Source organism: Sus scrofa, chromosome 15, assembly GCF_054392235.1.
Source record: "Sus scrofa isolate SSC_HxYL_T2T_F1_AM1 chromosome 15, Sscrofa_HxYL_maternal_Yorkshire_Landrace_v2.0, whole genome shotgun sequence".
NCBI lineage: Eukaryota > Metazoa > Chordata > Mammalia > Artiodactyla > Suidae > Sus > Sus scrofa.
The window spans coordinates 61,361,007-61,383,303 of record NC_139397.1 but is presented as its reverse complement, the minus strand read 5'-3'; the positions used below and the strand labels follow the sequence as shown (position 1 = coordinate 61,383,303).

The 22,297-nt window shown below is 35.4% G+C and overlaps 1 protein-coding gene across 1 annotated transcript in view; it reads right to left on the bottom strand.

Annotated features, from left to right (window-relative positions):
* ADAM2 (ADAM metallopeptidase domain 2) overlaps nucleotides 1-15,773 on the bottom strand; it is a gene marked incomplete at its 5' end in the record, with an annotated part of 70,647 nt that extends 54,874 nt beyond the window's left edge. The window contains 6 exon segments of the mRNA NM_213957.1: nucleotides 5,584-5,752; nucleotides 6,433-6,509; nucleotides 7,172-7,250; nucleotides 11,084-11,139; nucleotides 14,990-15,066; nucleotides 15,635-15,773. Of these exon segments, the coding sequence (NP_999122.1) occupies nucleotides 5,584-5,752; nucleotides 6,433-6,509; nucleotides 7,172-7,250; nucleotides 11,084-11,139; nucleotides 14,990-15,066; nucleotides 15,635-15,689 (513 nt within the window).
* Between the last annotated feature and the right edge of the window lie 6,524 nt (nucleotides 15,774-22,297).

The following is a 22,297-nucleotide window of genomic DNA, read 5'->3' as shown; positions in this document are numbered from 1 at the left end:
TAAGCCCAAGCTCCCGATCCCTCCCACTCCCTCTCTCTCCCATCAGGCAGCCACAAGTCTATTTTCCAAGTCCATGATTTTCTTTTCTGTGGAGATGTTCATTTGTGCTGGATATTAGATTCCAGTTATAAGTGATATCATATGGTATTTGTCTTTGTCTTTTTGACTTATTTCACTCAGTATGAGAGTCTCTAGTTCCATCCATGTTGCTGCAAATGGCATTATGTCATTCTTCTTTATGGCTGAGTAGTATTCCATTGTGTATATATACCACATCTTCCGAATCCAATCATCTGTTGATGGACATTTAGGTTGTTTCCATGTCCTGGCTATTGTGAATAGTGCTGCAATGAACATGCGGGCACATGTGTCTCTTTTAAGTAGAGTTTTGTCTGGATATATGCCCAAGAGTGGGATTGCAAGGTCATATGGAAGTTCTATGCATAGATTTCTAAGGTATCTCCAAACTGTTCTCCATAGTGGCTGTACCAGTTGACATTCCCACCAACAGTGCAGGAGGGTTCCCTTTTCTCCACACCCCCTCCAGCACTTGTTATTTGTGGACTTATTAATAAGGGCCATTCTGACTGGTGTGAGGTGGTATCTCATGGTAGTTTTGATTTGCATTTCTCTTATAATCAGCAATGTTGAGCATTTTTCTCATGTTTGCTGGCCATTTGTATATCTTCTTTGGAGAATGGTCTATTCAGGTCTTTTGCCCATTTTCCCATTGATTTATTGGCTTTTTTGCTGTTGGGTTGTATAAGTTGCTTATATATTCTAGCGATTAAGCCCTTGTCAGTTGCATCATTTGAAACTATTTTCTCCCATTCTGTAAGTTGTCTTTTTATTTTCTTTTGGGTTTCCTTTGCTATTCAAAAGCTTTTTAGTTTGATTAGGTCCCATTGGTTTATTTTTGCTCTTATTTCTATTGCTTTGGGAGACCGACCTGAGAAAATATTCATGATGTTGATGTCAGAGAGTGTTTTGCCTATGTTCTCTTCTAGGAGTTTGATGGTGTCCTGTCGTATATTTAAGTCTTTCGGCCATTTTGAGTTTATTTTCGTGCATGGTGTGAGTGTGTGTTCTAATTTCATTGCTTTGCATGCAGCTGTCCAGGTTTCCCAGCAATGCTTGCTGAATAGACTTTCTTTTTCCCATTTTATGTTCTTGCCTCCATTGTCAAAGATTAATTGACCATAAGTGTCAGGGTTAATTTCTGGATTCTCTGTTCTGTTCCATTGGTCTGTCTGTCTGTTTTGATACTGGTACCACACTGTTTTGATGACTGTGGCTTTGTAATATTTCTTGAAGTCTGGGAGAGTTATGCCTCCTGCTTGGTTTTTGTTTCTCAGGATTGCTTTGGCAATTCTGGGTCTTTTGTGGTTCCATATAAATGTTTGGATTGTTTGTTCTAGTTCTGTGAAAAATGTCATGGGTAATTTGATAGGGATTGCATTGAATTTGTAGATTGCTTTTGGTAGTATGGCCATTTTTACAATATTGATTTTTCTAACCCAGGATCATGGAATATCTTTCCATTTCTTTACATCATCTTTGATTTCTTTGATTAAAGTTTTATAGTTCTTGGCACATAAGTCCTTTACCTCTTTGGTCAGGTGTATTCCGAGGTATTTGATTTTGTGAGTTGCAATTTTAAAAGGTATCGTATTTTTGTATTACTTTTCTAATATTTCATTGCTGGTATACAGAAATGCAACTGACTTCTGAATGTTAATCTTATATCCTGCTACTTTGCTGAATTTATTAATCAGTTCAAGTAGATTTTGGTTGAGTCCTTAGGGTTTTCTATGTATATAGTATTATGTCATCTGTATACAGTGACAGTTTTATCTCTTCTCTTCCTATATGGATGCCTTTTATTTCTTTTGTCTAATTGCTGTGGCTAGGACTTCCAAAACTCTGTTGAAGAGCAGTGGTGAGAGTGGGCATCCCTGTCTTGTTCCAGATTTGAGTGAGAAGGCTTTCAGTTTTTCCCCATTGAGGATTATATTTGCTGTGGGTTTATCGTAAATGGCTTTGATTATGTTCAGGAATGTTCCCTCTATACCCACTTTGGCGAGGGTCTTGATCATGAATGGATGTTGGACTTTGTCAAATGCTTTTTCTGCGTCTATTGAGATGATCATATGATTTTTGACTTTTCTTTTGTTAATGTGGTGTATGATGCTGATTGATTTGCGTATGTTGAACCATCCTTGTGAACCTGGGATGAACCCTACCTGGTCATTGTGTATGATTTTTTTGATATGTTGTTGGATTCAGCTGGCTAAGATTTTGTTGAGAATTTTTGCATCTATATGCATCAAAGATATTGGCCGATAGTTTTCTTTTTTGGTGGTATCTCTGTCTGGTTTTGGAATTAGGGTGATGGTGGCATCAAAGAATGTCTTTGGGAGAGTTCCTTCTTCTTCAATCTTTTGAAAGAGTTTAAGGAGATGGGCACCAGTTCCTCTTTATATGTTTGATAGAATTTTCCTGTGAAGCCATCTGGTCCTGGACTTTTATTTGTAGGGAGTATTTTTTTTTTTTTTATTTTCCCGCTGTACAGCAAGGGGGTCAGGTTATCCTTACATGTATACATTACAATTACAGTTTTTCCCCCACCCTTTGTTCTGTTGCAACATGAGTATCTAGACATAGTTCTCAATGCTATTCAGCAGGATCTCCTTGTAAATCTATTCTAAGTTGTTTCTGATAAGCCCAAGCTCCCGATCCCTCCCACTCCCTCCCCCTCCCATCAGACAACCACAAGTCTCTTCTCCAAGTTGTAGGGAGTATTTTTATGACATCTTCAATTTCATTTCTAGTGATGGGTCTGTTCAGTTGGTCTGTTTCTTCTTGATTCAGTTTTGGCAGGCTGTAAGATTCTAGAAAATTGTCCATTTCTTCCAGATTGTCAAATTCGTTGGCATATAGTTGTTCATAGTATTCTCTTATGGTTTTTTGTATTTCTGCTGTATCCATTGTGATTTCTCCTTTTTCATTTATAATTTTGGTTATTTGAGTTCTTTCTTTCCTCTTTTTAGTGAGTCTGGCCAGGGATTTGTCAATTTTGTTTACCTTTTCAAAGAACCAGCTCTTAGTTTTATTAATTTTCTCTATTGTTTTTTGATTCTCTATTTTATTGATTTCTTCTTTGATCTTTATTATTTCCTTCCTGCTGCTGACTTTAGGTCTTTTTTGTTCTTCTTTTTCTAATTCATTTAGGTGGAGGGTTAAGTTGTCAATTTGGGATCTTTCTTCTTTTTTGAGAAAGGCCTGTATTGCTATAAATTTCCCTCTGAGCACTGCTTTCGCAGCATCCCATAGATTTTGAGAGGTTGTGTCTTCATTATCATTTGTTTCAAGGTATTTTTTAATTTCTTTCCTGATTTCCTCATTGACTCATTGGTTTTTTAGTATCACGTTGTTTAGTCTCCATGTAGTAGGTTTTTTCTCATTTATTTTCCCATACTTGATTTCTAATTTCATGGCGTTGTAGTCAGAGAAGATACTTGAGGTTAGCTTTGTGTCCCAATATGTGGTTGATTCTTGAGAATGTTCAATATGCACTTGAGAAGAATGTGTATTCTGATTTTTTTGGATGTAGTGTCCTGAAGATATCAATTAAGTCTAACTTTTCTATTGTTTCCTTTAGGATCTCTGTTGCTTCATTGGTTTTCTGTCTAGAGGATCTGTCCATTGATGTGAGTAGGGCATTAAGGTCTCCTACTATGATTGTATTCCCATCAATTTCTCCCTTTATGTCTGTTAATATTTGTTGTATGTATCTGGGTGCTCCTGTATTTGGGGCATATATGTTGATGATAGTAACATCCTCTCCTTGAATGGATCTCTTAATCATTAAGTAGTGTCCTTCTTTGTCTTTCTTTATGTCTTTTGTTTTAAAGTCTATTTTGTCTGATATGAGTGTTGCAACTTCTGCCTTCCTGTCATGTCTATTGGCGTGAAATATTTTTCCCCACCCTTTCACTTTCAATCTATATGTGTCCTTTGTCCTAAGGTGAGTTTCTTGTAGGCAGCATATTGAATGTTTTTGCATTTTTATCCACCCAGCCACTTTGTGTCTTTTGATTGGGGCATTCAATCCATTGACATTTAAGGTGATAATTGATAGATGATTATTTGTTGCCATTTTGAACCTCGTGTTCCAGTTGATTCTATGGTTCTCCATTCTTCCTTTCTTTTTTTTTTGGTTGGAGGGTCTCCTGTTATTATCTGCTTGAGTAGTTTTTTTTTTTTTTCATTTTTTTGTGAATGCAATATTTGGTTTTGGCTTGTGGTTGTCCTATTTTTTAAGTATGCTAACCCCTTCCTATAATTGTGTGTTTTGGCCTGATGGTCCTATAGGTTCAAACACTTCATTACTATGTTAAAATTAAGAAGAGAAACAAACAAACAAAAAGGGTCTATTTATTTTGGGTCATATATTTAAATGTAAAAGATTAAAGAATAAAACTCTTACAGGATATATGGAAATAAACTGAAAAGCTGGTGTGATGGTTGATTTTATCTGTGACTTGCCTGGGCCACAGTGCCCAGATTTGGTTCAAAACTTATTCTAGATGTCGCTATGAAGATAATTTGGGGTAAGATAAACATTTAAATTGGTGGACTTTTTCAGCAAAGTAGATTATTCTACATAGTATGGGTGGACCTCATCCAGTCAGTTGAGGACCTTGTTAGAATAAAGATTACCTCCTAAGCAAGAAAGAATTCTTGCAGCTGGCTGCCTTTGGCTCTTCCCTGGTCTCCAGGTGCCAGTCTACCCTAAACACTCTTTCTGTGTGTGTGTGTGTGTGTGTGTGTGTATGTGTGTGTGTTTATATCAAATTTATATGTGTACACACACCACATACACACACATACCCTGTTGGCTCTGCTTCTCTATAGAAGTGTCTTTCCTGAAAGAGACCCTTAACTACTGTAGCTGCAGAGCTGAGGTGGTTGAAAACCAAATCCAAAATCTCATTCTGTAAGTGAATGCACTGAATTTCCACCAGCACAGGATGTCTACTGTTAAAGTGGGGGCATTGATTTAGAAAGAATAAGATCTCAAAAATTGAGACAGAGCATATGGGAAACTCTGATGAAGATGGCATCACTGAATTTCTCAATTCCAAAGAGTCTACTTTGCCAGTGGAAGCAGCTGCTCCCTCCCTGGATAAGGATATAAGGAAAAGGAGGCAGTTACCATGAAAGACACTGGCAATTCTTCTGAGGATCCTAGATCTGCGTCGTCAATATGTATGTGAATGGCACTTATGTTTATTATATCTACATTTTGATATGGATAATGGATATGGAGAAAGGAGTGCATCTGCAGACTGTTAAGACAGGATTGCAGGGAAAAAATGCTACTAACAGTGGAAAATGCCAGCTCGAAGTTCTGGAAAATTGACTGACAAGTTTTAATCCTTACAATATAAGTTTCTGGTATATCTCTCTCTATATCTATTTAAAATATTTTAATGTAAATAATTTGTTCATAAGAAAAAAATACATTGTTTATATTGCTACACAGTAATAACCATATAGTTTAGTCAGTTAATCACCTACCTCTATACTTTGTATTTTATAGTGCATTTCTCTTGACTCGGTGTCTTTCTCAGCATATAAAGAAGAACCTGCACTCCTATGTTTAACTTGATAAATCACATGTTCAAAACCAACTGAAGGCTCCAAGGGCTCAATTCCATAGCTTACATTTTCAAACTGTAGTAAGCCCCTACAAATTTCAAAAAATAAGTGAATAAATAAAATAATGCATTTTCACAAAGTCAGTAAAATGACACAATCAGTTTTTTTTTTAATAGCATGCAGATTCTTTTCTTTTTTTTTTTTTTTTGGTCGTCTCTTTTTTTAGGGCCGCATCCACAGCATATGGAGGTTCCTAGGCTAGGGGTCTAATCGGAGCTACAGCTGCCAGCCTATGCCACAGCCACAGCAACACCAGATCCGAGCTGTGTCTGCAGCCTACACCATAGCTCATGGCAATGCTGGATCCTTAACCTACTGAGCAAGGCCAGGAATCGAACCCGCAACCTCACGGTTCCTAGTCGGATTCGTTTCCACTGTGCCACAACGGGAACTCTAGATTATTTTCAATCTTAGCGTTTGGTGGTGAAGTAGGAAATTGTTACTGAGTATCCACAAACTTACTGAATGGAACAGAGTAGTAATGCTATCAGGATTTACCTCACTATTAATACTTTATGGTTTCCAAATATTATCTTAATTCAGGAGAAGAGTGGAGACATTGTAAGACTTTCCACCCTATGCTTTTCCAATGACAGTTTCCCACAATAAGCCATACCTCACTTCAGAACTTCTGAATGTAAGTTTTTAAATTGGAAAATTATTTCTTATAAAATTCCATTTTGTAACCAAAAACTTATGTATCACAACCTGAGTCCAGTACATGTGCTAACGATCACCATTGAATTTGGATAACCTTCAATGGACCCTTGGTAGTAGCAAAAGTTCTGAAAAATAAACACATACATTTTTATTAGAATAATTCATTATAAATGCATTATTTCAAATATTTAACACAACACACACACACACACACACACACACACACATATATAGTGTCAAATACTCATTGTTTCCAAAACGGATTTGTAAGGTTATTGGGGAGTTCCTGTTGAGGCTCAGCAGATTAAAGACATGACATAGTGTCCGTGAGGATGAGGGTTCGATCCCTGGCCTCTCAGTGGGTTAAAGATCCGGCATTGTTGCAAGCTGCAGTGTAGGTCACAGGTGCGGCTCTGATCTGATGTAGCTGTGGCTGTGGTGTAAGCTGGCAACTGCAGCTCTGATTCTACCCCTAGCCTGAAACTTCCATATGCTGCGGGAAAAAAAAAAAAAAAAGTAAGATTATTGTATGAACATTTGGCTTGGTTATCCAAAATTGTCCCTGAAAGTTCCAAAGAATAACTATACCACCAGATTTTTTTTTTCCTTTATAAATTAAACATGACAGCCCAAATCATTAGGATCAAGGTAGAAAATATCCAAAATTTATTTCTTCATACTCCCTAGTCTTAATTTTGCAAGGTAGAGGTAAAAAAAAAAAGGCAACATGTGGCCCCTAAGTAAGGTGACCACAGAACCTCAGTAAAACAGACCCTAGAAATTATACCTGAAACTGTTGTTCAAGAGGTTTCATACTTCCTGTGCCATTATAACCATAAACTCTAAAATTATGAGGTAAAAATGATCTGTAAAATAAAGATAAAAAGGTTTTAATTAAAAATTTGTTTCCTAGACTTTATTTTGAAAAGATATTTCTTGTATTATATTTATTATAGACAGGCAGGTGGGGTGGGGAGAGAGAGACAGAAAGAGAGAAAGAGGGATATTTCTTTTATTTTATTATTATAGTTAGGTGGGGGGAGGGAGAGAGAGGTCCTTTGAATATTCAAATTTTGCTCAAAAATTCTAGTCTCCAAACCTTACTCACCTTACTGTCACACTGCCCTCCTAGCTTTTCTTAAAAACAAGAGGCAAGTTTTTGTCTCAAGGTATTTGCAATAGCTGTTCCCTTTCCTGGTATGTTCTTCAACATAGCTCGTCTTCTCATCTACTTCAAGTCTTTGCTAATATAGCAACCTTTCAGTGAGTCATATCTTGACAAGTTTATAAACACTTGCAACTTTCCCAATTATCAAAGCATTGGTTTTCCAAATGATAGTTTGTACTTTTCTCTATATTTTTGCTTAAGCATTTATTGCTTTCTAACATTATTCCCAATCCATTTATTTATCATATCATTATGAATGGGAAAACAATATTAACTCAGATTCATATCCATTTTGTTTGTGAATGCATCTCAAGCTCTTAGAAGAATATCTGGAAAATCACAAATGGTCAATAAATACTGAACTAATATAACATGAATTCAACATACTAGATGGAGATCTCGTATTCACATGAAAAAATGCTCAACATCCCTGATTATTAGAGAAATACAAATCAAAATTACCATAAGATACTACCTCACACCAGTCAGAAATAACAAATGCTGGAGGGGGTGTGGAGAAAAGGGAACCCTTCTGCACCGTTGGTGAGAATATAAGCTGGTACAACCACTGTGGAGAACAGTATGGAGGTACCTTAGAAATCTATCCATAGAACCATCATATGACCAAGCAATCCCACTCTTGGGCATATATCTGGACAAAACTTTCCTTGAAAAAGACATGTGCACCTACATGTTCATTGCAGCACTATTCACAATAGCCAAGACATGGAAACAACCCAAATGTCCATCAACAGATGAATGGATTAGGAAGATATGGTATATATACATAATGGAATACTACTCAGCAATAAAAAAGAATGCAGTAATGCCATTTGCAGCAACATGGATGAAACTAGAGACTCTCATCCTGAGTGAAATAAGTCAGAAAGAGAAAGAAAAATACCATATGATATCACTTATATCTGGAATCTAATATCCAGCACAAATGAACCTTTCCACAGAAAAGAAAATTATGGACTTGGAGAACAGATGTGTGGCTGCCAAGGGGGAGGGGGAGGGAGTGGGATGGATTAGGAGCTTGGGTTAACAGATGCAGACTATTTCCTTTGGAATGGTCTAGCAATGAGATCCTGCTGTGTAGCACTGGGAACTATGTCTAGTCACTTATGATGGAGCATGATAATGTGAGAAAAAATAATGTATACATGTATGTGTAACTGGGTCACCATGCTGTACAGTAGAAAAAATTGTATTGGGAAAATAACAATAAAAAATTAAAAAATACATCTATATTATTTATAAATATGGGAAGAATATGCTTAAAAGATCTAAGAAAAGGTAGGTGTAGGGATCTCATTTTCATTTTCCCAGTAAGTATAGGGTAAAGATTTGTGACTGCCATGGCAGTCTGAATTTGTTCAAACAAACAAACAAACAAAAAATCCAAAAAACAAACTGCTTAGTGTCAATTCTGGATGACTTTTGCATTAAACATGAAAGTGAAAACAATAAAAACTCTTAGAAAAAACAATAGCTAGGATTCATGACTGTATGAAGATAATGATTGCTTTTAAAATATGAAAAGAATAAGAGCTACAAAGAAAATGATAATTTGGACTGCATTAAAAGAAAGAACCTCACATTCAATACAAAAAGTCCAGACTGAACAAAAAATTGAGAATGACAGGAAAAAGATAAGTTTACAAATACTAAATGAAAGAAAGTTAATGTAATTATATATACTTTAGATAAATTAAAATCTAAGACAAACCAATTATTAGAAAATAGTCACTTCATGATGTTAAATTTGTATTCACCAGAAAGATAAACTATTTACATTTTTTAATTTAAAAGTTTAATAATCTCAAAATATGTAATTAAAATGTTATAGAATAAAAGGAAACATCAATTTAAAAGTCATTTATACTCAATTGACAATTAATATGAGAATTATCAATATTACTAAACAATAGAATAAACAAAAATCGGTTTAGATGTGAAAGGATTTTATGATATAATTTTTGAAAACACATTGTAGTAAATAATTACGGAATGCATGACATTTTTCTAGTACATAGAGAACATTTACAAAAGTGAATATTCATTATAACACAGTAAATCTTAACTTTTAAGCGATTGAAATAAGAATATTCTGTAATCAAAAATTATTAAAAATCATAACTAAAAAACTGCCACATATATCGATACTAAGAGATACAATGAAATAATTTAGAGGCTAAAGAAGAAATGTAATATTACACAGACAATGTTTGCTAATAGCAAACTAGAAAAAATTCTACACAACCAAATATTTGGAGAGAAAAATTAGCCTTAAACTCAAGAGGTTTTCTAGGTGAGTAGTAAGGAAAGCCAGAATATTCTTGATGAAGAAAAGGATGGAAAGACTTTAAGCTATCAAGATTTATTATAAAGAGATAAATTGACCAAAATTTTTAATAAAGGACCCATTTAAAAAGGGACCACTACAGAAGTCCCTGCTATGGCTCGGAGGTAATGAACCAGACTAGTACCCATGAGGCTGTGGGTTTGATCCCTGGCCCCATTCAGTGGGTTAAGTATCTAGTGGTGCCATAAGCTGTGGTATAGGTCACAGGCGTGGCTCGGATCCCAAGTAGTTGTGGCTGTGGCTGTGGTGTAGCCTGGCAGCTGCAGCTCCGATTTAACCCCTAGGTTGGGAATTTCCATGTGCCACATATGCAGATCTAAAAAAAAAAAAAAAAAGAAAGAGGGACCACAACAATTTTGATTTTTCTTTAGTCTCAGGGTGTACTTGTTTTTTCCCACTGTCATCCACTGGCATGGGATTGAGTTTGGCTAATTACAATTATATTCTATGTCCTGAATACATTCTGATGTGTAAACTAATTTTTTTTTAAAAAATCAGCTTTTTGTCTGAAAAATCCACTCTGGGAGTTCCATCGTGGCACAGTGGAAACGAATCCGACTAGGAACCATGAGGTTGCAGGTTCAATCTCTGGCCTCGCTCAGTAGGTTCAGGATCCGCCGTTGCCAGTGAGCTATGGTGTAGGTCTCAGACGTGGCTGGGATCCAGCGTTGCTGTGGCTCTGGCGTAGGCGGGTGGCTACAGCTCCGATTAGACCCCTAGCCTTGGGAACCTCCATATGCAGCAGGTGACGCTCTAGAAAAAGGCAAAAATATAAAAAAAAAAAAAAAAAAAAAAAAAGACAAAAAGAAAAATCCACTCTGTTCTTTCAAATATAGTTGAATGTAAGAGAACTTGAAAACAAGTCCTATTTCTGTTTTGATAAAATTAGGTAACATTCATCCTCCATGAAACCACATAAACAGTCAAATAGAAATCTGGTGCTGCTAGATTTTAAAGAGGAAGAGGGGAGCATATACTCTGGATTCAAGTTATAGATATTTATTATGTAGGCTTAAAAGGTCTTTCTTAAGCATAGAATAAGAGACAAATAAATAGCCAGCAACTAGAAATATTTACAAATGCAAAATAACCACTTTCTGAGTAACTATTAGCAATAATTATACATAGAACAGACAGGTGATAAAATAATGGAGGTCACCTACTTTTGCACTAGGTTCACAGTGTATGTTTTTCCTTCAATTATAATGTTGTAGGATACCTGGCAAGAGAGTATATTAAAAAGGCAAAGAAAAGTGGGAAGAATGTTAAAAAGGAAAGTGATCATTTTATGTGAACAATAGTTACATTCTAAAGCATACTAATATAATAAAAAAGAGGAAAATTTATAATTTTATACTGATCTATTTCAATAGAATCATACATTAAAATATTTGCTTTCACAATAAAGATGGATAGAGGAGTATGCTTTGTGCAATTTCTTATTCATTTTAAAATTACCCAAGATAGAACCAGAAATATTGATGATTTTCATCCAATAACTGTGTTAGCTTATAAAAGACTGAGGCCATGGCAAAATTTATGCTTAAAATGGAAGAATCTAACTAAATTACTCAAAAGAAAATGTATGTAGTATAGCAAAGAATTAACAGCACATAATGTATAGTATTTGTAGATGTTTTAAAATTTGTTCCAGGAGTTCCCGTCGTGGCGCAGTGGTTAACGAATCCGACTAGGAACCATGAGGTTGCGGGTTCGATCCCTGGCCTTGTTCAGTGGGTTAACGATCCGGCGTTGCCGTGAGCTGTGGTGTAGGTTGCAGACGCGGCTCGGATCCCATGTTGCTGTGGCTCTGGCATAGACTGGCAGCTACAGCTCCGATTAGACCCCTAGCCTGGGAAACTCCATATGCCGTGGGAGCGGCCCAAGAAATGGCAAAAAGACAAAAAGACAAAAATAAAAAAATAAAAAAAATAATAAAATTTGTTCCAAGTCTGGATGGAATACTCATTGATTTTATTAAGAAAGAATGTCTAACAGATGGACACTTTAGTCTTTATAGATGATTTTGAGGAGCCTGTACATCTTTACATTATTGGGCCTTGCCATACATGAGCATGGGATATACTCAACTTAAATAGAGCTTTAATTATTCTCATTGTTTTTTCACTGTCTTCAGTGAAGAAGTTTTGCTTTACTTTGTTAGATTTACTTAGATTTTGATTTTTATGTAGCTTAAATTATATCCGTAATATTTTTTCATTATATATTTTTTGCATAATAGAAATACAAGTGATTTTATATTTTAATCTTGTTTCCAGAGAATTAAATTATCATATTTCTAATTTTCTCTAGATTATTATTTTTCTGCTTTTTTTTTTTTTTTAGGGCTGCACCCACCTACAGCATATGGAATTTCCTAGGTTTAAGTTCGAATTGGTGCTGCAGCTGCCAGCCTACACCACAGCCACAGCAATGTGGGATCCAAGCCGTGTCTGCAGCCTACATCACAGCTCATGGCAACACCAGATCCCCAATCCACTGAGCAAAGCCAGGGATCAAACCCTCGCCCTCACGGGTACTAGTTGGATTCATTTCCACAGCATCACAACAGGAACTCCATAGATTATTATTATTATTATTATTATTTTGTCTTTTTGACTTTTTAGGGCTGCTCCAATGGCATGTGGAGGTTCCCAGGCTAGGGATCTAATCAGAGCTGTTGCCACCAGCCTACGCCAGAGTCACATCAACACTAGATCCGAGCCTTATCTGCGACCTACCCCACAGCTCATGGCAACACAGGATCCTTAACCCACTGAGCAAGGCCAGGGATCAAACCTGCTTCCTCATGGTTCCTTGTCGCATTCGTTTCTGCTGAGCCAGGACAGGAACTCCTCCCTAGATTATTTTTAATTTTACCTTGTATACAAACATTTAATCTATAAATAATAGTATTATTTCTTCCTTTTCAATTATTATGCTTATTTCTAATTTCTGTTATTTTCTTTCCTTATTGCACTTGCTAGTACTTCCAGGACAATAGTAAATAGAAAAGGTAATAGAGGGTAATCTTGTCTATTTCTTCATCTCAACTTTGTGCATATTTCTATCAAAGACATTGAAATTTTTCACTAAGCCACAATTAATTAGTTTCAACTAATACATAGTTCAGACAGAAAAACATTAAAGAAAACTATATAAAATGCCATCACCAATGTAAATATGTTCCGACAGGAACTAAAGTGAATCACTCTCTCATTCTTCAAAGTATGAGATCTTTTACCATTCTATCTAAATTTTAGAATTGACTTGCCAATTTCCATGAAATTTCATAGTCAAAAGGTAGTCAAGTTATAGATTTAGTGAAAATTAACCTAAGAAAATATGAGTATTCTTCACAGCCAACATGATCTATTGCTCAGCTTTTACTAGTGGTTGTATAATGTCTTTCAAAAAACTTTGCTATTTCGTAAAATGTTTTTATCTTTTTAATAATATTTATTGGTAAATAACTCATATTTTTGGCATGTATTTATGTTTGTATATAAATATAATCATGTATACATATATAAACATGTTACAAAATATATTACTTATGGATGAATATTATTAACTATGTGTGTAAATATATACACATGTGTTTTCCCTCTTTTTTTTTTCCTGTTCTCCTTATTTTTTATTCAGGTCTTTTATTCTTTTTACTCGTCTTAGACCTAGGTTATAATATTCAGTGTAATGTTGAAAAGAACATGTTATAATAGCTACTCTTCTTCAATTAAATAATAATCAAATAAATCCTTTATGTTTTACTGTTAGTTTTACCATAACTTATAAAATATGATATGGCTTTAGGAGGGTTATTTTATAGGATTAATAAAGTTGTCATAGTCTTCTATTGCTAAATTATTTTATCATCTGTGATATTGAACTCTGACCAGTAATGTTTCTGTTTCTAATGCTATGTGTATATTCATTCCTTCAAATAATTTAAAAAAGCAATTAATTCATTGACATCCCAAGATTCAATCATTTTAACAATTTAGTTGTATATTGCATTTTGCCATTGGTCATTTATTTCTTTTCTTTTTCTTTCTTTAATTGATTATAGTTGACTTATAATGTTGTGTTAGTTTCTAATGTATAGCAAAGTGGTTCAGTTATATGTACATATATATAATATATATATTATATATACTTTTAGTATACATTATATATACTTTTTCATATTCCTTTTCATTCTATATTACAAGATATTGAATGTAGTTCCCTGTACTATACAGTAGGAATTTATTTCCCTCTAGATAGATTCGGTGTATTATTTTCTAATACTACCAAGCAATTCCATATGTTTTTCCACTGAAAAAATAAAACTCTCTTAAAATGCTTTCAAGCACCTCATCTCTTTCTTCTATTTAAATGATTTAATTTAAACTTTTCATAAATATTCATTCCCTTTAAAATAATATATTGAAATTTTTAAGCTTGTCATATCTGTATTAGGGTGACCAGTGGGTTGTTTGTAAAGAAATATTTGCATTCAGGTTATCAAAATATTTTCTACCCAATCAAAAAGAAAATTAAGATACGGGGTTTCAAAAGCCACATTTTACTTCCTTAGAAATGATTCAAGAAATCAGTAAAGAAGAAATTTTCTGCTTAAATAAAAAAAAAAGACAACCCCCCCCCCACTAATACCTGAACCAAGATAAACTAAAATGGCATGAAAAGAACTGTTAACAATTAACATATTTGCAATCAAGATATAAAAATTATCCAGGCAACACTTCATTAAATCAAATGATTGTCATCCCAAATAAGGAAGCCACAGGCTTCCTTAACAACACCTAAAAATCCTCCAAATACTGCCAGGTGAGGGCATGAAAAGACACTCTGTAAATGGGTCAGGTCAATTATTATTCAGACACTCAAGAGGGAAACCGGTTTAGAAGATGGAACTTGGCTTTGATAATAAGCATCGCTGCACCACTTTTATTAGACATTGTTAATTTTGGTTCATTTTCAAAAGGATGAAAAACACCAGGTTTACTTATTAGGAACAAAACATTCACATGCTTTTTAGTTTGTGAAAAACGTTAGTGCTTAATTACATGTGATTCAACTCCTTCACTTGATATTGACCGTATTTTCTCCGGAACTGTAATTTGCACACGAAGTCTTTCAGAACCTGCAAATTGCAAAATGTTTTATTGGGGCAACACCCATCACCTGCTAGTCTCCTTCATTACTTCCTTATCTAAACCCTTATTATTCTATATGTCACCTCTCATTTTTACTCTCTTTTCAAATACCCTCAATACCCACTTCTTTCTAGAATTACAAATCTTTTAAAGAGAAGTAGGTGTACTGCTTTAGAAATACCGCCCTGTGGGCAGATTTTGGTAACCTCGAGACAATAGGCCCAAGTACTCTCAGTCCAAATAAAGTCAGATCCTTTGGTGCAACGACAGAAGCCAGAGATCAAAAAATGCAGAGCAGTACCTGAAACGCTAATCTCCAGGCATTCGCCAAAGCCAGGGCACCTCCCATCTATGCTATCTTCCCAACAGGCATGGGAAGGACCCTCGCAACCAAAGAGGATTTTGATTGGGGAAGGTGGAAATGTGGGCGTGGACTTGGGCTGACACAGTTGGAGCCCCGACAAAGAAGCATTTTTCCTAAGGATAGCCAACTTCTCAGAGGGAAATTGCAAAGGAGACTACCATCCCCTAGATCGGAAGGGGTTTTGTACTTACTGTCGTCTGCCTGAAGCCCGAGGAAGCCTATGAGCAGAAACAGAAGGCACAGCATGGCTGTTCATCCGTCCTGGATGCCAGCCCGAATAATGGCAGTTGGCTTGGCCGGAGGGCAGTTGGGAGCGCGAGGAGACGCACACTGCAGGGAGCAAAGGTGGGTTGGGAATCTGGGGGCCATGCACTGCTGAACGCGTGCAACCTTGGCGCTTAAATCTATTCCCTTCCAAAAGGCAAGGTTGAAGAAACAGCTTAGGAACAGGCAGATTCATCTATACTTCTTAAGACAACTGTTAATTGAAGATCCTCTCTTTCTCTATATAAGTGCACAGCTCAATATTCAAGTAAACAAACCAGTGTAATTAACACCTAGAGCCACCTCAAGAAATAAAATATAGAACCACTAAAGCCCTCAGATTGTCCCCTGACAATCATTGCCTCTAAGACCACAGATTTGTCTTGTCTGTTTTTGAACTTACATAAAAGGAACCAGTCACCATGTACTCCATTTATTTATTTATTTTTATGAGAGTTGATTTACACGGTTGTGTCAATTTCGGCTGTACAGCATAGTGACCCTGTCACACATACATAAAAATTCTTTTTCTCATACTATCTTCCATCATGTTCTATCCCAAGAGATTGGACATAGTTCCCTGAGCTGTATAGCAGGACCCCATTGCTTAGACACTCCAAATGTACTGGTTTGCATTCATTTATTTTTGCGTTCTTCTACTATGTTGATTAGGTGATCCATCCATGTGAGTAGCAAGCATTAGGTTTTTTTTCCTCTCTTGGTGTTTAACACACATGGAATGAATGTGTATTTACCTGTTTTTCTATTTTACTATTGATTAGAATTTTGTTCATTTATAGTTTTAGCTATTAAAAAACATACTTGGGAGTTCTGGTTGTGGCTCATCAGGGTTAAGAACCCGACATAGTGTCAGTGAGGATGCAGGGGTTTGATCCCTGGCCTGGCTCAGTGGGTTAAGGATTCAGCTGTTGCCCCTTAAGCTGCACTGTGGGGCACAGATGTGGCTCAGATCCAGGCGGTAGGCCTGTGGCTGCCACTCCAGTTCTGTTCCTTGCCTGGGACCTGTCATGTGTCACGGGTGCAATTGTACACAGAAAAAATATTTGAAATAATACCTTCTAGGGCCATCCATATTTTTGCAAATGTTATTATGCTTACTGAAATGTCAGACCAAGAAAGACAAATACTGTGTTATCAGTTATATTTGGACTCTAAAAAATAAATGAATTATAACAAAACAGACTCACAGATCTAGAGGACAAATTAGTGATTAAGAGTGGGGTGAGTGAATGTGGGAGGAGAGGCATGATAAAGGTAGGGGATTAAGAAGGAGAAACTCCTATGCATAAAACAAATAAGCTACAGGCATATATTATAGCCAATATAGCCAATTATTTATGTGTATCTCTTTATTAATGTATAACTATGATTTATAGTATATTTATTCAAGTAACATAAATTATTACATCAAAAGAGCACATAATAAAGAAAATGTCCAGTTAATTATTTTGTATATTACTAATTAAAGGCCTTTAAGTCATTAATTTGTCATCATAGAAAGGAAAATATTTTAAATGACTTTTCTTAAAATGATAATGTAAAAAAGTTAAAATTTACATTGTTGACAAGGCAGAGACTCTGGATAATTTTATGCATTAGAGCTATCATTTCCAATCACATGTAATCACACTTAATAACAAAATTTTTAATCATTAAAAAATGTAATTGATAGCAACTGTTTTGGGGTGGTGAACATATCTTGATGATGCCAGGCAAGAGAATCATAGGAGTTGTCAAATAATTTAAATTAAATATAAAGAGATAGCATTCATAAGCCAAAGAAAACTACACATAGAAAAAATCAGCAGTTCCCATCGTGGCTTAGCGGAAACGAATCCAACTAGTATCCATGAGGATGCAGGTTCAATCCCTGGTCGCACTCAGTGGGTTAAGGATTCAGCAATGCCATGAGCTATGGTGTGGGTTGCAGAGATGTGACTCAGATCTGGCATTGCTGTGGCTGTGGCGTAGGCCAGCAGCTACAGCTCTGATTGGACCCCTAGCCTGAGAACCGCCATATGTTGCGGGTGTGGCCCTAAAAAGACAAAAAAAAAGAAAGAAAGAAAGAAAAAATCATAACTGGACATTCAAAGGAGACTCTCATTTGTTGTATATTTTATCACTCTCCAGGAGAAATAATTGACATCATCAAGAGGTACTAAAAATAATCTTACAAATTCCTCTGTGATATAAAGGGATTTCTTGAGCTAGAAATTTTCTGTGACACAGAGGGAATCATATTATCTTCTGTTGCATGATTAGTAGAAAAGCATATAAAATACAAGATGCTCAACTATTTCTACAAAGAAAAAGACAAAAATCACAATGATATAAAGTATAAATTATGTGGAATGAATGATTCAAAAAGGCTTCATAAAGAATAAAATGAAATAATGTAAAGGAAGGGAGAAAGGAAAGAAGCTGTTTCTGAAACTGATAAATTCTTAAGACGATATGGACTCATTTAGGAGCTTAATGATTACATCTGCTTTTGGATTTGTATTTGGAAAATGCTTAATACCCCCACAAAAGTTGCCAACTTTACACATTCAAAGTAAGGAATCCAATAGAATCTTAGAAATCTGTACAATGTGTTCACTCACAATTACAATAGTTATTTTTAAATGGTTTTACTGCTTGCAAATGATAAAAAGAAGTAATAATGAAAATTAATTACATATTTCTTTTGGATGAATTAAAAATTAAGTATCTTCTAGACAAAATGTTTTTGTAATACAAAAGACACTGCATTAGGCAGGCATTAGAAATACAAAACATTCTCCTTTAAAACACACAAATAAGAAAAATTCTTATTGGAGTTCCTGTCATGGCTCAGTGGTAACAAACTCAACTAGGATCCATGAGGATGCAGTTTCGATCCCTGACCTCAATCAGTGGGTTAAGGATCTGGTGTTGCCATGAGCTGTGGTGTAGGCTGCAGATGTGGTTTAGATCCTGCATTGCTGTGGCTGTAGCATAGGCCAGTAGCTACAGCTCTGACTGGACCCCCAGTCTGGGAACTTCCATATGCCACAGGTGTAGCCCTAAAGAGCAAAAAGAAAAGGAAGTCCTTATTTGTGACAGTCTGTTTGTGAATATTTACAATCATCAAATAGTAGAAGCATAATTTCCTATACTAAATATCATGGAATTTTGAAAGATATCACTAGTTCCAAAGGTTTATTTAAAATGGACAAAATTATCAACAAATGAGGAACACATTGCAATGTTTAATTTGTAGAAACTAGCACATAGCATCAAAATATCGAAAACAAAAATGACACAATGAAAAGGAGAATTTAAGAAACCTACAATAATAGTTCAAGATATAAACACAACTTTATCAGTAACTGATAGTACAAGAGGGCAAAAAACTCAGTAAAGATAGAAGATAGTGAACATAGTTATAATATTTGACTCATTAACGTGTATAGAGTATTGCATCCAACAAGGGCAGAATACAATAAATCCTATCCGAATGCACACAGAACATTTACAAAATTGGCCATATACTGGGCCATAAAGAAAATCACAACACTTTGCAAAAATTTTACATCATTAAGATCATGCTCATAAAACTAGATATGAGCAACAGAAATATAACTTAAAAATCCCCAAATATCTTGAATCTAATACAATTCCAAGTTATCCAGGGTCAAACACACACACACACCCCACATACATACACATAGAAATAAATTATAAAGATAATTTTTTAAAAGTGTTGATAAAACCATACATCACAACTTCTATTATTAGAATCAAACAAACAAACAAAAGCTTGTATATATAGCTACTCTTTGACTGGAGACCACTTTTTAACCATGACTATATTAAAAAATATGAAGTAATTAAATCAGTGATCTTAATATTTAAATCAAAGTAATTAGAAGGAGTAAATAACAAAGAAAAGAAATGAACTGGGAAATGAACATTTAAAAAATCAAGACAAAAAGGAAAAAATTAAAAATTTAAAAATCAAGAAATCCAAAAATAGATTCTTTGAAAATATAAGTGCAATTGATAAATGCCTAATAAGTCCTATCAAGAAAATAAAAGGAATAAAAGAGGGCCCAAACTACACATCCTATAAAGTATTAAAAGGATAATAATGGAATAAAAACTGTTTACACCAATAATTTTTATATCTTGATAAAGCTGAAAATATTTTTGCAAACACTGTTTACCAAAACTGACACAAAGTTGAAAAATATATAGTTATATAACTCTAAAAATTGAAATATGTAATAAATCTTTTTAAGAATAAGTCACCAAATCACCAAGCTGGGAGGGCTACAAAAGTGAATTCTTTTTTTTTTTGTCTTTTTGCTATTTCTTTGGGCCGCTCCGGCGGCATATGGAGGTTCCCAGGCTAGGGGTCGAATCGGAGCTGTGGCCACTGGCCTAAGCCAGAGCCACAGCAACTTGGGATCCAAGCCGCGTCTGCAACCTACACCACAGCTCACGGCAACGCCGGATCGTTAACCCACTGAGCAAGGGCAGGGATCGAACCCGCAACCTCATGGTTCCTAGTCGGATTCGTTAACCACTGCGCCACGACGGGAACTCCTGAATTCTTACAGATATTTAACAAAGGAATAAAACATTTATACATGAAATCTTCCAAAATATAGGGAAATAGTAAAGCTATCCTAATTTGATCAACCAGCACTACCATTACAACTAAGAAGAAAGAATCACTTTTTGGGTATTCTTATTAAAAATACAGATTCTCACTCTAACATGAGAAAAGATCAGGCAAACTCACACTGAGGTGCCCTCTGCAATATAACTGCCAAATATTCTCCAATACAAGAAAGTTACCAAGAAAGACAAAGAAAGGTGCCAGGGTCTGGGAAAAACAAAGAAAAAATATAAGACTATAATAGATTAGTAGAGAGCAGACTTCACAACTCAATGAAATGTTGGGTCCTAGATTGGAGGCTGGACTAGAAAAACAATATTTTGGGGGAAATTCAAGCTAAATCTATAGGATAATAAATACTATTGTAGGAATGTTTATTTTTATATCATAAAACTAAAGCACAAAGAGAGATTATCACTAGCAATAGTGAGCAATGGAACTATTGTATATCTACAACTATATGGCTTCAGAATTGTGAATTCTTTCAAATATATATGAAAGAGATCAGAGTGCATTAATTCTTGAACGTAATATAGAAACAATAAAACTCAACTCATTTTATACCACAGCGAAACAAAACATAAGAAAGGAACATTAAATACTATTATTTCATAAATCCTGATATCCTAACCAGTATGTTAAATAAAAAATCTCTAATTTGAAAAAAGTTGATGAAATAGAATGAATAACTAGGCTATATTTTAGAAACAAGGAAGGTTTTAAACATATCTGATCATCTCAATGGTGCAGAAAAAAGATTTTGACAAAATTAATAGCAGTCCACGATAAACAAAAAAGTAATGTCAGAGAACTAAGAATTTATGGAAGCTCCCTCAATATTATAGAGTTATCTACCAAAAGCCAATAGCTAACATGATTCTTACAGAAAATGGCTACTCTATAAGGTGGGGGAAAAGTTAAGAATGGACACAATACATTTGTAATTACTGGCAAGCCAGTGAGACAATAAAGCAAGAAAAGGATAGAAAAATAGAATCAAGGATAGAAAATCAAAGATAGAAAAGAGGAATTAAAGTGCCATTACTGGACTCCTGGTTCAAGATGGCAAAGTAGGAAGATCCTGAACTCACCTCCTCCCATGGAATCTACAGCGATATATGGAACACCCTTTAGTGGAAGAAAACCTAAAAAACTGGTGGAGTAACCTGTTTAGAAGAGGGCAACATTATTGAAGTGGGTAGGAACGGCTGAGATATGATCTCATCATAAATCCCACCCCCAACACAGTGCCCTAGTGCACTGTGCACAATTGGCTAGAAACTCAAAACCCAGAAGCTTCTCCCTTAGGCGCGAAGGATTGACTCCCCACAATGGACAAACAGCTCATACAATTCAATACTGGAAAAACAAACAAACCAATTAATAAGCAGACAGAGGATATAAACAATCATTTTTTGAGCTCCCGCTGTGGTGCAACGGGATTGGCAGCATATTGGGAGTGCAGGGATGTGGGTTTGATCCCCGACCCAGCACAGTGGGTTAAGCATCAGGCCTGCCACAGCTGCAGCTTAGTTTGAGCCTGCAGCTCCCATCTGATCCCTGGCCTGGGATGTGTTGAGGGGCAGCCAAAAAAGGAAAAGAAAAAAAAATCATTTTTCCAAAGAGGACACACAGATGTCCAATTGATGCATGAAAATATGTCAAACATCACAATTAGGGAAATGATGTAAATCCAAATTGGAGTAAGATATCACCTTATTCCTTTTAGAATGGCTATTATCAAAAAAGGCAAGAAATATTAAGTGCTGTAGAGGCTGAGGAGAAAAGGAAATCCTCATATGTTATTGGTAGGAATTTAAATTTGTGCAGCCACTATGAAAACTAGTACAGAGATTCTAGATAAATTAAGAATGGAGCCACCATATGATACTCACTTCTGGGTATTTATACAAAGAAAATGAAA